This window comes from Nymphalis io, chromosome 3, assembly GCF_905147045.1.
Source record: "Nymphalis io chromosome 3, ilAglIoxx1.1, whole genome shotgun sequence".
Lineage (NCBI taxonomy): Eukaryota > Metazoa > Arthropoda > Insecta > Lepidoptera > Nymphalidae > Nymphalis > Nymphalis io.
In genome coordinates this window covers 11,386,072-11,401,263 of record NC_065890.1, presented here as the reverse complement: position 1 = coordinate 11,401,263, position 15,192 = coordinate 11,386,072, and the positions used below count along the sequence as shown (strand labels likewise).

Genomic DNA, 15,192 nt, shown 5'->3' with positions numbered 1-15,192 from the left:
GAGTTAAGAATACATTAGTACATACATACATAAATTAGATTTTTGTTAATCAGCCCGTAAATGTGATTATTTGCGCATATTTTTTTTTATTTACTAACTTTAATATTATCAGGTTTGATTAAACTTGTTGTAAAATGTATACATAATAAGGCGTTGGCGTTACTCAAATAATAATTTAATATAATAACTTACCTACGTACATATGTACATTCATACATACTTACATACATATATCATCTATTATATGATTGATAAAATGCTCCGTCAATGTTAACGAAGTATGACCGAAGTTAATTAGATCAAATTTAAAAGCGTACACGATACAAACAGCTTATACTGACTGATTTATGTGAAATAATGTTTTACTTCATTGTCATATTGCGATTTTTAGTCGTAACTTCTAGTGAAATAGAACCTAAAGTAGTAATGGGTGATGAAACTAGTATACAAAACCATCCGTATTCAGCATTTCTTATCATAGCTCAAGACACATCTGCGCATATTTGTGGAGCTTCGATCGTTAACCAAAAGCTACTTCTAACAGCAGCACACTGTTTCGACGCGCTTAACCGCAAATATAAGGTTAACGCTAATGTCGGTCACACGAACAAGCGCAAAGGACATTTTTTAAAAATAACAAGGGTAAAAGTTCACCCTCAATACGATAAAATAAAGATCGCCAACGATATTGCACTGGCCGGATTAAAAAAGGAAATTAAATTTGGTGAAATTGTTAACAGAGTAGTCTTAGCTCAGCGTCGACCGCGTGAAGGTCCTGCTTTGATCGCTGGGTGGGGATTCGTGGGTGTAAGTGTATATAAACAATCAAAAAATCTATTTTTGAACAAGTTGCAGTAGCTCTAAATTTAGTTATTTATTTCACTGTCCGTTGGATCATTATTGGCTTCCAACGATGAAATTAAAAATACAATTAAAGCTAAGTAAAATAGCACATACGGAAAAATCGGATTTTCTGGTAAGTTTCATAAAATCTTCATAAGAAGAATGGCTTGTTGAATATTTCAAATACAAATTACTTAATTTTTTTGTAAAAACTGATGTTTATAGTGTAAACTAATATCACAACACCTTTCATGTAGGCCAGCGGCCATGCCGTTCGCCTCCACTTCAAGCACTCTCCGAAAGAGAAGCCGCCTTTGCAATAACGCTTTCACCGCCAACATCACTACAGACACCAGTGACATTCGAAAAAATATAAAAAATTGCTTATATGTACCCGAAAGTCTTCTTTATAACATTTTCTCTATTCTATTTTATATCAGGTATTACTCATATTATATCGAAATCAATGTCATGTTGAAAATGACGACATCGTCATAATATAATCGACATGGTCAATTTGACACTGACAACATCGACATAATATGAGTAATATCCGATTCCCTTTTCTTCTTGACTTCCAGTTTTTCCAACGATCGAATCGTTCGATTTCAACGGAATAAGCATGAGCCGTGTGAAAACCATGCATAAGTGAAAGAGCTAGCTTGTTTTCCGACCCTATTAACGTCACACAGCACTTTTTTTAACAATATTATTGTTAAAAAAAGTTTAATATTTTTATAAATTTAATATTTTTATTGCAAATAAAAAAAATCTTTCTAATTTTCTTATAATTAAATTCGAGGTTAAAGGACAAAAGTCTGCAGGCTTCTAAAAAATTAATTAGTTTATTAAATAATTGTAGGAAAATCCGTATGAAGATTCTGACTTTTTGCATGAAACAAAGCAAAGGGTTTGGTCAAAAACTGACTGCGTTAAATTTCTAAGTGAATTACCAGAAGGAACATTTTGCAGCGGTAGAGTTCGTGATGGCGGGTACCCTTCTCAGTAAGTATAAAATATATACCATAACTCTTAAAAGTAATTAGTCGGGAGATCGCGATTTCGATGGGCGGAACAATTTATTTAGATTAACTTTGTTTTAAATTTTTGATGTAAACTAGATCTGGCATCGTTAGTCTATAATTGGTTAGTTTATTGGGCGGCAAATCGTTAATGTATTCTTCTGTCAATAATTTCTCTATAACATCCCGGAGTTTGGTACTGAGCTGGTATTAACAGTCCCGTGCTTCGGAAAGCGCGTAAAATCTTTACTGCTGAATCTAAATTATCTCCTGTTGTGTCAGTTGCCGTTTATCGAATTATTCATAATCGAATAATATTTATAGATAACATAAATTAAGCCTTCTTCATAAGCTTACCGAATAAATACAAACCATTAGATACCTTTCAGACTTATTTGAACAAATTAATTTAAATCAAGCAACACGCAATGTATAAAATTGTATGATAAACTCCGAGCCTTCTTTTTAAAAGATAAGTGTATTGTATATAATAGTAATAATAATGAAAGACACTGTCACAAAGTAAAGAGTACAATGTACCCTAGGTGAACAAGAGATTAAATAATTTATATTTTCACTATCTTCTATATCTCTTAAAACCGATGACAAAAGTGTAGGTAGAAATACAAATACAATATATCTTCAAATTATTTAATATGAGTTTTCTATTTTCAGCGGTGATTCTGGCAGTCCTCTCATAATTGATGGATACTTGCAAACTGGCCTGGTCTCCTTCAAAAACATGGAAGTATCTAGGTCCATCATAGTTTACACGGATATTCCATACCATTACGACTGGATTGCTAGGAATGCTTTAGCTGTGTTTTGTGGATAAATTAAAATTTTATAAGCGAAAGTTTTAAAGTAATAACGGAAATAATTTTGTTTTAGTTTTAGTTTAGTTTTAGTTTAAATATATTAAACTAAAACTAAACTAATTAAGTTAACAGAACAAGAACCTAGGGATTTGCAGCTTGACAAACGAGATAGTATATTTAATGTTTGACACTTATATCAAGAGCAGAATGAACTTTCAATTATTTTCGAGTAATATATAATTTTAAACTTACATAGAAGGATACCCGCCGTCATGACCTCTACCGCCGCAAAATATTCCTTCTGGTATGTTCCTTAGGACTTTAACGCAGTCGCTTTCTGGCCAAATCCTTTGTTCTGTTTGATGTAACACGTCAGTATCTTTATATGGTTCTTCCTACAATTATTTAATTAAATAAACGAATCTATCGAATTTATTGATCATAAAACAACCGACCTACGGTAACCATAAATAATATGAAAATAATATTGTATAGCGACCCTTTCGAAAAAATGTTACTAAAACAAATTGTAATGAAAATAAAGGAGGTCATAGAAAATCCATTTATTTGTTAATTATAATTATTTAAATAAAATTTATTATTATTTAAATACAGAATTTTCTATCGGCTACGATCGGGGCGCGATTGTATAGGCTTCAATTGTTCTTTATTATTAGATAAATTAAAAAAAAATAATTAAATTTGCAATAAATAAAATAACATTAGAGCTTCGTTTGTCGTTGCCTAATTTGCCTTTTACGTATAAGCTGACCAACCAATACTAGATGAAAATTAATTTTATAAATAAAATTGAATTCAATAAGCCTTAACTCAGCAAGCCTCTTAAGCATCCTGGAGATCTAATCGATATACAAAATAATGATTTAAATATCTTTTAATACTTGAAAATATTGCCGAGACCTTTTTCAAAATGACATACTAAATGCAACTTGAATGTATTTAGACAAATCAAACGAGGTCCTAACTATTTAAAGCCATTTTATTAAAATAAAACTATGTCTGTAACTTATCTATTGATCGAGTGCAATAAATAAACCTATATATGATAATTTATATAAACTTACACCCACTAACCCCCACCCAGCGATCAAAGCAGGACCTTCACGCGGTCGACGCTGAGCTAAAGCTCTCTGTTAGTACTCTGTTAACAATTTCACCAAATATAATTTCCTTTTCTAGTCCTGCCAACGCAATATCTTTGGTGATCCTGATTGTATCGTATTTAGGGTGAACTTTTACCCTTGTTATTTTTATTACATATCCTTTGCGCTTGTTCGTGTGACCGACATTAGCGTTAACCTTATATTTGCGGTTAAGCGCGTCGAAACAGTGTGCTGCTGTTAGAAGTACCTTTTGGTTAACGATCGAAGCCCCACAAATAAACGCAGATGTTTTTTGAGCTATGATAAGAAATGCTGAATAAGGGTGATTTTGTATATTAGTTTCATCACCCAATACAACTTTAGGTTCTATTTGACTAGAAGTTACTAAAATCTAGACTAAAAATCGCAACATGACTATCATAAAATAAAGAAACATTATTTTACATAAATCCGTCAAAATATGCTGTTTGTATCGCGCACGCTATTAATTTTTGATCGAATTAATTTCGGTTACACTTCGTTAACATTGACAGAGCATTTTTTATCAATGTATAATCGACGATCTTTGTTTGTATGTAGGTAAACCGCAATCCTTTTATGCAAACAAGAAGATACTAATAGGTCTTGATATTTGCAAGACGCTCTCCAGTCCGAAAGAGGAAACTAACAATAATGGTTGAAGATTTAAGTAACAGTTTTCACAAAAGAATCTCAAAATTTTATAAGAACTTATTTATTTAACAAATGTTTGAAAGAGGAAAATCCAATACCCATCGCTCGTCAGTTTATTGGTTAAAAAATATATAATATTTTATATAAAACGTATGTACAATTTGGCTTATCCAAGTAAAATTGGGTTCTCTGTTACAGTTCTGAATGCATCATGCATGCATGCTAAGACGTGGTTTGCGTGTTTTTTTGTACGTTTTCACTTCTGTCGTGTGATTAGCACATACCCTCTTTTTATAAGAAAATTTTATTATAATGGATCATGCGTTATCAAAATTAATTATCTCCCAATACATAGTAACTATACATTGATATAAACATTAAGAAATTAACAACGAAAAAAAACATGTTATCCTTTTATTTTAGAAGTAAGAAAACTTTTTCGCTTTACTTAGACGAAAAACAAGCCTAGTCACAATGACGTCTATCTATCTATGTTTCTACGAGTAGCCTGTTGCTAATTAAAATTTGCTGGTAGGGTTGAATAATAACAAGCTATAACAAGTTAACAATATAATTAAAATTAAATGTAAAATTACTTGAGCTCGATTCTATGTAACAGAATAAATAATCAATATTTACTCACTTACGACTTACTAATGTGAAATGCAAATGACCAAATGGCTTCTCAAATTGGGATAGGATGAGACTGAGTTATTACATAAACGATTAACATAACATTGACCTTAAGTTATATTCCCTTCCTTATTATGTAGTTTAGGTATCTATTTATTTGATTCAGTTTTTTTTATAAAAATTATGTTATATAACAACTATTATGAGAAAAAGTTTTAAAAAAATGTATTTGTCAATTTTATATTTTTGTTAAATTGAATTATATTTTATTTTATCAACATATGATAAATAAATGAGTTGTCGAATTGGAGGGCGTTAGTAGCTATGACACATTTTAATTGTTCTTAAATTTAATTTTAATTTTAATTGTAATATTAACATTTTAACATTTTCTCTTAATGTCGTTGACAAAAGAATAAATTTATTTATTTATTTAATATTTGGGAAACAAACAGATATAAAATATAATCTAATTACATAATACAATTTAAATATCACATTATCCAGCGAAGTTTCCACCGATTAAAATAGAAAAACAAATGTAATTTATTTATTATGAGTTGAGAAACCTGCATGTGTCTAATTTCATCGAAATTCTACCACATGTGTATACCACCAACCCGCATTGGAGCAGCGTGGAATAAGCTCCAAAACCTTCTCCTCAAAAAGGGGGAGAAGAGGCCTTAGCCCAGCAGTGGGACATTTACAGGCTGTTACTGTATTGTTGCCTTAAAGGCAACTTCATTCTTCACACTTATTCTTATGTCACGTTATCTGTATACATTATAAATTATCCACTAAACAATTAAATAATTTTACTGCCATATTATCTATTACTGAACTTCAAAAGTGTGCCTAGAAGTTTCGATGTGGTCAAAACAGAAGTTCTTTGTCACTCATCTTTAGAATAACAAGTTTTTCTAACTTTTTAAATAAAAGGACTATTTTTTTTTTAGCGTGTTGTCAGTATTTTTGATATAATCTAATTAGTATTGAGAAATAATTAATTTTGATAACGACTTATATGATCCGTTATAATAAAATTGTTTTATAAAATAATGAAAATATAAATCGTCGAAAAAATAGAGGAACACTAAAGGAGAATGTTGTAGGTTATTAGAGTTACGCCATTAAATACTCATTTTAGTAATTTGGAAAAAAAATACAAATACATACATTAAAAAAATTGAAAAAACTCCCCAAGTGGCTCTCTTACAACCATCTCGTAAATAATTTTGTGACTCAAATTAATTACACATAAATTCTCGAATTTTATTTTTGCTATAAAATGCCTATAAACTTGCTTTATTGATAAATTTCAGCAACCAATTAAGAAACCAAATTAGTGACTTAAGGATGTTGCATTTGTTGAAGTTACGAGTATGTTTGTTTTATTGTTTGCATCATGTGTGCAGCGGGTTGTTAAACTCGAGTTTAGAAGGTCGAATAGTCAAGGGATATAAAGTTGAAATAGACCAATATCCGCATTCTGTTTTTTTGCATTTTCTAAAGGACATTCCTACAGCTTGTGGCTCTTCTCTTGTCATGGATCGAGCTGTGATAACTGCAGCTCATTGTTTGAACGAATTGAAATACCGCAACGGCCGTATTACGGCCTTCATGGGATCGACCATACCTTTACATGCTAAACTAGTCAGGCGTGTCGTTGATTACCGTATCCATCCTCACTATAATGCAAAGAAAGGAAGGTACAATTTAGGTATTGCGTTCTTTAATAACCGAGTAACACTAAATCATTTTGTTAAAAAGGTACCGATTGCAATTATAGCTCCTAAGCCTGGTGATGGACTATTTACTAGCGGCTGGGGTAAGCAAATAGTAAGTGGACTTTTAATTAATAATACGTTAGTATAAATACTTAAAGCTTAACTATTAAATGAATATACTTCACTAGGATTCTGTGACCTTTTCCAATCGATACACGAAAAATGTTCGCAACATGTGATGACTAAATGAAAACTTCCAAAATATAGTTTTACAATCTGAAGACTCAGCTCATGAAAATTACTGAATAAGAGTTGTTGGATCAACGTTGTTATGATATGACTTAACCCAAAAAGTAAAGGGTTCTTGGAGATAACGAAGGCGTAGAAAACGATAGCTCATTTTACCTAAGATTTATATTTATACGCCTATATTATAAGCCATGAGGATAATTGTAGTATTTTTCTTCAATTACAGCTAAAGAAACTTCCAGATTACAGCGACCTACGACATCTGAAAGTATCAAAACAAATGTTGATAACGGACCGAGAGTGTGAACACTACACTAATTTCAGAATGTCTTCAGCGTACTTTTGTACCGTCTCTATTAATGGCTATCATTATCAGTGAGTACAATAAATTTTCTACTGAATACTCAACGGTTATATTTTGTGCTTGTTAATTTATTATGGCTTGAGTTAATAGAAGACATGATCTGACAAATAACCGATAAAAACTGTTAACTTATGAATTTGTATTTAAAAAATCAATTTTGTAGCAACTTTCAATCAAAAATCCATGTAGCTCGCGTGATTATTATCAGCTGTATTAAAAGAGGTTAAGACAAAAGATGATGTGATCAAAAAATAATTAGATTTTTTCTCTATGTAATTTGTTATAGAATATTATTAATACATATTCGTATACCTAAATACCTATAATCTTGAAAAATCTTGGTGTAGTAGCCCCAAAATGTCCCACCGTTGGACAAAGACCGTCTCTCCTCACGATGAAAAGCTTTAAAGCTACCACGCTATTCCAGTACCAGTTGATGACTTTCCTCACGCCGAACACAAGATGAAATACAAATTAAGAATATATAAAATAACGTTCATGAACTGCTAAATATATTTCTAAGTTATAGATAAAACAAATGATGTCCTACACTAGGTGTCTGAAATCCTACATCTTTTATCTATTTTCAGTGGAGATTCTGGAAATGGTTTGATAACAAAGAATCATTTCTTGGTCGGCGTAGTGTCGTACATGATCAATGATGCTACTATTTATACTAACGTTATTAGAGAACGCCATTGGATCAAAGAATCAATCCTGTCATTATTTCAAAATTGCTAATCCTAAAACCTGCATTCGGTCAGGTTATGATATTATGCGGTTAATGTTATTAAAATTCATTGTTTCAATTTTTATTTCAATACTCATTCACTCAAACAAAAACTGAAAAGCGATAAATATACTATGAGATATGTTTATTAGTTACCTATTGCTAGTTTTAATTTAAAACTAAATTTGGAAATACTGCAACGCAAATGTATGTATAGAAAAGAAATCAATAAAAAAATAACATATTGTGTTGTATGAACATTTTATTTATAGTTATTTTAATTTGAAAAACAAAATAATTGCTTACCTAAGAAAGAAATGTCACAATATTTAATAAAAAATAAGAATATAAAATAAGCAATATAGTTATTGTTTTAAAAATCAGAGGTACAATAATAAAAATACTGAGATAGTTTTATTTGCTTTTAAAGCGAACACATTGTTTTCACTAATTCGAAGATAGCGCTTATTAGACAAGCAAAACGAGATTGTAAATAAAGTTGTAAGTTGCTTATCTCTAAAACGAAACAGCCGAGAATTTATTGTAGCTCAGAAAAGGAAGGCTCACTTGCATAGTAATGAAATGATAAGCGCCTGCGGGAAGACTTCCGTAACATGAACTTGTTACATTGCTAAGTTAAAACGTTCAGTTTCAAATATGCACTTACAGTAATTGTATTTATGTGTTTTGTAACGTCGTATGCCGTCGTAAATGTTAAATAACTGACTACATTGCAAATTATATATATGTTACGTTTTTAATGTGGAAAAACGTGTTCAATTTATTACAATTTTGTGTTTAATAATTGTGTAATAGATATTGATTAAACATTTTCCATAAAATAGTTACACTATTGGGTGGAAAATTATCGTTAAATAGAAGATATAAATATAACAATAGAAAAATATGTTATTAATGGCTTGAAAATAGAAATAATACTATTTATCTATTTAAAAAAATGATATATTCAGACTCAATACGCTACGCTAAAATGAAAAATTGAAAAAGTCTGATATTGATATTATTACTATTTCCCCCCCCCCCTGACCGAATGCAGGTTAAATTACACCAAAAATAAATTCCTAAAAAATAGAATAATGATTTTGGAAATAACGCAAATCAATTTTAACACCTGCACACACTGAATAAGCAACCTCCATGTTAAGTCTGGCGGTCAAAGGATACAGGTGGATATGGACACCATTCTTGAATCGGTCCCACTGAACTTTCATGAACTGGTGCATTGTTTGCCCTATATGACAAGTCTCTTGAGATGCGTTGCCTCGGGATGGACACGTTTGGATTGGAGGAAGTACTGACCATAAATGAAACTACTGACATCATCAATTATTGAGACCACAGAATAATCGTTTACCAGTTTGAATATGATCATAAATATATTTATTTAAAAGCGGTTCTTTAACTTTGTAAAACATCTTCAAAACAGTTTTTATAAATTGTGTTTTTTTTTACCTTGCAAATGCTTGTAGGCTACAAGCATTTTGCTAGTAGGATGTAATATATAAGTAAATAATGGATTTTAATGAAAATGATAAAATTTTACTAAGAACGGACAAAAACCTCTGATAGCTTTAGGTTGAACGAAATTAAAAAAAAAATAACGTTATAAAATTAAACACTATTTATTCCTGATACAATAATGACAATTTTTTTCAATTCGATTCGTCTCAATAGTATTTTCATGTATGTATAAATGTATCTTCATGGAGCTAACCATTCAAATTCCATCTAGTAGCTAATTCAAGAAGTTACAGCGAGATATTCATCTAATACAACAGCTTAATAAGATATAGACAGGTGCCCATTCCAACCAACAACCTAATTTTATCGTTGCGATAATAAGCGACTTCGTTACCTAATCGTTAAATCGTTAACACATGTGCCAATCGATAAAGCGATCGATCGAAACGGGATAGTTGAGATTTCTAGTAATTTAGAGCAGAAAATTGCTTAAAGAACAATTACACTGAAACGATGAAATCTATCGTGAAACTATTACTGTTAATATATCCGGTGCAAGAGGACCATTTTTATTATGAAGTTAATGGTACAAATTAGTACCAATACGATTCAAATGTACATTTATATGATACAAATAAAAGCTTAGATTGATATGAATCAGTTATTAGTACCGATTCTGTTGTACAAAATCCTTCTAAATTAATTTGACTGGACTAAAAATATTGTTCACCAATATTTTAAGTCCTTTCAAGTTCCTTAAGAAATTTCGAACACCATAATGGACTCCATTAGTTGGATAGTTTTTCGATTAAAAATGATCAAGTAAAAATGTGTGTTTGCACTGTGGCCAAGGTGATACAATTTTTCGAGTTTCTTGAGAACCGTTAGTGTAAAAATAAAATATACAACTTTGATACTATCCCTAAAGATAGAGGATACAAATTTATATAAAATACACATTATTATTATTAATATTAATTAAATAGAAGTTAATATGACTGAAAATATAATACAAGAACAACAAAAAGAAATTCACTAAAAACTAAAAGGTATTGCATTTTTAAATCTAAACAATATCTCATGAATTATAAGAGCTGGGCACGATCTACGATAATGATTGTCTCTATTGCGACTGCCGCTTAACGTTTCTGTCTTTATGTCCGATCCACTTTACACAAAGCTTCTGTAAAATTACTATCTAACGGTTACTACCGCCGCAGTTTACAACGTTTACTTCGGTTAGTAATGATTATTTTACCGTACATCGAAATGTCAAAACAGAAAGTAAAGCAACATTGATTATAGTTTGCATTTATATTCGAATTTATGTATTTTGGAATAGTAATGTATGTATCTGAAATATATAAATCAAATAGATTTCTCATTAAATTTTTAATGTAGCTCTACAAAAGTAAAACTTAAAAAAGGTATTCTTGTAACAAATATTAAAAAGAAATGAACATAATTATAGTATTTTATTTCATTTATTAAAAGAGAATGAAATATTATAACTGGCATTACAACTGATTCAGTTCAAGTTATTAAAAATCAATCCATTTTCGTCGATGAAATTCGACCAAAACATTGATAAAGCCCTGTTTTTATATCACCGTCGTTTTTTTCTTTCAGATATTTTCGTATGTCAGTTTCACAATAAGATACAATCAATCAATACAGCAGAATCTCAGTTCACGTTTATAAAAATTAATGGTTAATAAATCGTCGAGTACCCAACACTTAACTGGTAGTCAAGAAAAATAAAATAAGCGACGTCCGTTTTTTTATTTAGCAAAAACTATTATAAATGATCGCTACGTAAAAAACCATCATGCTTCGTGTAACCAGCTTTCTCGCTGCAAGTGGGACATCGGCGTAGACATAATTGAAGTCATCTCAAAACCACAATTACACTTGGTGTAATGGGAATGGTTGCGCTATTGACATTAAAAAAGAGTTTCTATTGTAATTTTTTTGTCTGTCCCAGTTTTTTTGCCCGTAAACTTTTTTGTCTGTGGACAATTTTTGACAGCGTCTAGTTATTGTTAGTCAAACAGAAGTGAAGGTGTCGATGCCATCAGTTTTCTTGTTACAAAACGGTTTATAAGAGTGGAATACTTGTTTTATTTATAGAAATTGTATTTTATTTAAATATTTTGGAACTGTTTTCTTTGATGTTTAACTTTAGTCATAACCTTAAGATAAAGTTGAGGTAATAGAATGGTATTCATCATAAATTCCTACATTAAAATTGTTTTCATAACGATTGTGTACTACACCATTATCTTTTTCATACAGCAATGAAATAGCAACGTTGAATTCCATTTCACGTCTGTAGAACAAACAAAAAATCATATTCATTAGTCACAAACGAAAAAAAAATACCAAAATTTATAGATAAATGAAAAATTAGTTTTAATTTCCAGATTAAATCATGTACTGTTTTACTTCTGCCTTATTATTTAAATTGAAAATATCAACATAAGTGTTTTTGCTAGTTTTATATATATCCTGAAACTTTTAGTTCCTAACATCACCGTATCCGTGCTAGGTACATTAAATATAGTTTAATCAAGCAAAAAATTTAAAGAGTAAAAATATTAACAAACTATAATATACAAATTAATTTACAATATACATTTTTAGTTAGGCCTATAATTCGTCAAAGACGTTAAAGTGGTCAAAAATGACTCGAACACATTACCCAAAGTGAATAATAAATAATAATAATAATACAGCCTCTAATTATAACTAAAGGAAGAAATAAAGTACATAAACAAATATTTACTTAACACAACCTCATTATAATTTACAATACGTTCAGGTACAATTATTCAATTTAAATATTTAAATATGGAATAGTACACTAAGACTAAGCTCTAACTTAAAACTATACTAAGCGACAAATAAAATATTTTATAACACAAGCTTATTTAACTAAGTACTTATTACAGATAGTATGTCGAAACTTTTTCTGCGTTTGCCTAAATATGATTATGTTGTCTATTTTATAAGCGTTTTTACTACATATGATTTACATGACATGACATAATATCGAAAAATCATAATTATAACGTAAAATATTATCTTTTCGATAATGGCGGGCTTGTAAATAACAGTATTACAATACACATTACAGCAAATACATACATATATGTATCAGAATTAAATACATAGAAAATTTGCACACATAATTTTAGTTTGCTTCTTATTTCCAAAACGTCTTCAATTCTTAAAGAACAACTTCTATTTGTTTCATGTCGAATAATTATAAAGGATGTGTCGCCCAGCACCAGTGATGCCACTAAGAGACCACGGGAATGAATATAAAAACCCGTGAATTCTTCCAGTGCCATTGCCTGTGCATGGTGCGAGTTCTTCTTTCTTATTTTCTTCATGAACTTGAACTTCTTAAAAAAACGACGAAGCGATGTAGAGCAACCTCATGGAGCTGTAGTTTGGTAGAATACAAAATTCCGCTTATAATACGTTAATATGTTCATAAAAAATAATAATGTTTTTTAATACGATTCATCATATTACGATAACGTTTAATACAATTCATATTACAATAATGTTTAAATACATTTTTAAAATATCTACTACATCCCGTTCTTGCCCGCAGTTGACTTAGAAATATTTTTTTTTCTAATACTGTCACTATTTTAAATGTCATTAAATAATTTTGCGTTTTTTGTCAGCCAGTATTTTATGTCTCAATTTGTATTTCGTTATATAATATTTAAAATAAGCTGGCAACCTAAATAAAACAAAAAAATAATATTTATCAGCGTACCGAGTTTCTGATTCCTACTATACATATACTCAATTCACTTCGTCAAATGTCACAGGATTTGCTCCATTACTTTGATAAAATCTTCGTGTAATTAATAAAACGCATTGAGTGGCTTTAATTACGACCTTTTTATAAAAAATAAAATAACAAGAAGGTACATTTTACGAGACGTTTTTTGATGAATGATAAAAAATTATTACAAATAAAAAACTTCAATCAATCATTTATCTCGCTATCATTTATCGAAATGACACAAGAAAACAAAAAGTACTCCCCGGCGGGGAATCGAACCCCGGTCTCCCGCGTGACAGGCGGGGATACTTACCACTATACTACCGAGGATGATGACTAACCTACCAAAAATACAAAATAAGTAATTTCTATAATATAATTTCATAATTACAAAGTCGGCTTACATTGTGACGGCATAATTCAAATTGGAGATAAGTATTACAAGCTATTCAGCATAATCTCTTGAATCAAAGATGCGGTATATCCGCACATCCCTTACACTATAATTGTTGCATTAATATGTGCATGGTGGCGGGACTCGATCGTAATCGGGCGCGCGCGCGCTGCGTGCAATTAAAATTAATGAGTGGCCGAGAAGTGCGGCGACGTGGTCTGAAAGTCTTTCTTCCATTACTTCAATGAATTCATTAAAATGTGTAGTATCGAGACATGTTAAAATAATGCGCATTATTCAATAAGCGTTATTTGTAAGTGGATATAGAAAATATTTTTTTCTATTATATTTTTTAACTCAAGTGAAATTTTCCTTACCGTTAACACCCGTGGTGTTATTAACATGCCCAAAGGCACCCACCGCCCTTAGTTTCTATTGTAAATTTCGAATTAATTAATACATACATACATATAAGTAATACATACATATAAGTAATATAAATAATACATACATAAATTAAATGTATAACCTATATCCTCCGTTTAGGCGTAAGCCAAACCATTACCTGCGGCCAAACCAGCACCACACGTATTGACTCGTCATTCTTGCTGATCCTGCTGGGGAGGAGGAGAGGGTGGCTTGGGTACTGGGCAAGCCCGTGTTGCCATAAAGTCGCCTGGCCCAGGCGTAGCAGCATCCACGGAGAGGACACTTCGCTCACCTCTCTTCAGTCATAAACGCAAGTGCCTTCGCGATGCCGCTTAAATCATCTGTCAAAGATGCAGAGGCAGAGATATATAACCTATATACACTAACAGTCTGATTTTTATATTATTATTAAAAAAAATTATATCGTAACGAATAAAAACGCCTTTTCTCTTGGAGAATGAATATCTAACTGGCTTCTTATAAACGTTGCTTAAGATGTTTAGTTAAATATTGATTTCTCTCTTTCAGTCATTATTGATTTGACATTCGAAAAAAGAAGACACAGCATTGTTTAACAAATCAATCGCTAAACAACGTAAGGCCGTTTTGATTAAATACCTAATTTAACATACCGAGTATATAATATATGTTGTGACGACACTTTTCATAGTGAAAAAAAAAACAAATTACTTTTATATACGAAGCGACAATAGCGCAATGGTTTACGGGTCGCCTAGCGATGTAAAAGTCGCAGGTTTAATCCTGACTCCTTGGGCTATTGTCGTACCCTTTAATTGAGGGGTAATATGAACAGTAGTAATTAACAAAACCCTTAAACCGAGCATTAGTACTATTAATACACTAAGTGTCTATTATGAGAAAGATAAGTAAGTGATAGCA

General features: G+C 30.8%; 2 protein-coding genes, 1 long non-coding RNA gene and 1 other non-coding gene across 7 annotated transcripts; 2 read left to right on the top strand and 2 right to left on the bottom strand.

Annotated features, from left to right (window-relative positions):
- Nucleotides 1–326: 326 nt before the first annotated feature.
- LOC126781148 (chymotrypsin-1-like) lies at nucleotides 327–3,181 on the top strand. 2 transcript variants are annotated; one of them, XM_050505979.1, is made up of 3 exons: nucleotides 327–807; nucleotides 1,706–1,848; nucleotides 2,541–3,181. In XM_050505979.1, exons 1-3 carry the CDS (start codon nucleotides 358–360, stop codon nucleotides 2,698–2,700), a joined length of 753 nt encoding a protein of 250 aa, XP_050361936.1. In that variant the 5' UTR covers nucleotides 327–357; the 3' UTR covers nucleotides 2,701–3,181. The 2 variants fall into 2 exon arrangements, with proteins under 2 accessions (XP_050361936.1, XP_050361937.1); XM_050505980.1 differs by lacking the exon at nucleotides 327–807 and adding an exon at nucleotides 821–976.
- Nucleotides 2,532–6,352, bottom strand: LOC126781149 (uncharacterized). Its single transcript, XR_007670611.1, has 3 exons — nucleotides 6,289–6,352; nucleotides 2,936–3,078; nucleotides 2,532–2,683 (listed from the first exon to the last, which is right to left on the bottom strand). It is a non-coding gene; the product is annotated as an uncharacterized LOC126781149 (long non-coding RNA).
- A 111-nt stretch (nucleotides 6,353–6,463) lies between these two features.
- Nucleotides 6,464–11,435, top strand: LOC126781169 (trypsin theta-like). Of its 3 annotated transcripts, XM_050506009.1 has the most exons (4): nucleotides 6,464–6,492; nucleotides 6,883–6,951; nucleotides 7,315–7,463; nucleotides 8,043–8,447. In XM_050506009.1, exons 1-4 carry the CDS (start codon nucleotides 6,469–6,471, stop codon nucleotides 8,191–8,193), a joined length of 393 nt encoding a protein of 130 aa, XP_050361966.1. In that variant the 5' UTR covers nucleotides 6,464–6,468; the 3' UTR covers nucleotides 8,194–8,447. The 3 variants fall into 3 exon arrangements, with proteins under 3 accessions (XP_050361966.1, XP_050361965.1, XP_050361964.1); XM_050506008.1 differs by lacking the exon at nucleotides 8,043–8,447 and adding an exon at nucleotides 11,294–11,435 and having other exon boundaries at nucleotides 6,468–6,951; XM_050506007.1 differs by having other exon boundaries at nucleotides 6,468–6,951.
- Nucleotides 11,436–13,727: 2,292 nt separating this feature from the next.
- Trnad-guc (transfer RNA aspartic acid (anticodon GUC)) lies at nucleotides 13,728–13,799 on the bottom strand. The gene has a single exon. It is a non-coding gene; the product is annotated as a tRNA-Asp (tRNA).
- Between the last annotated feature and the right edge of the window lie 1,393 nt (nucleotides 13,800–15,192).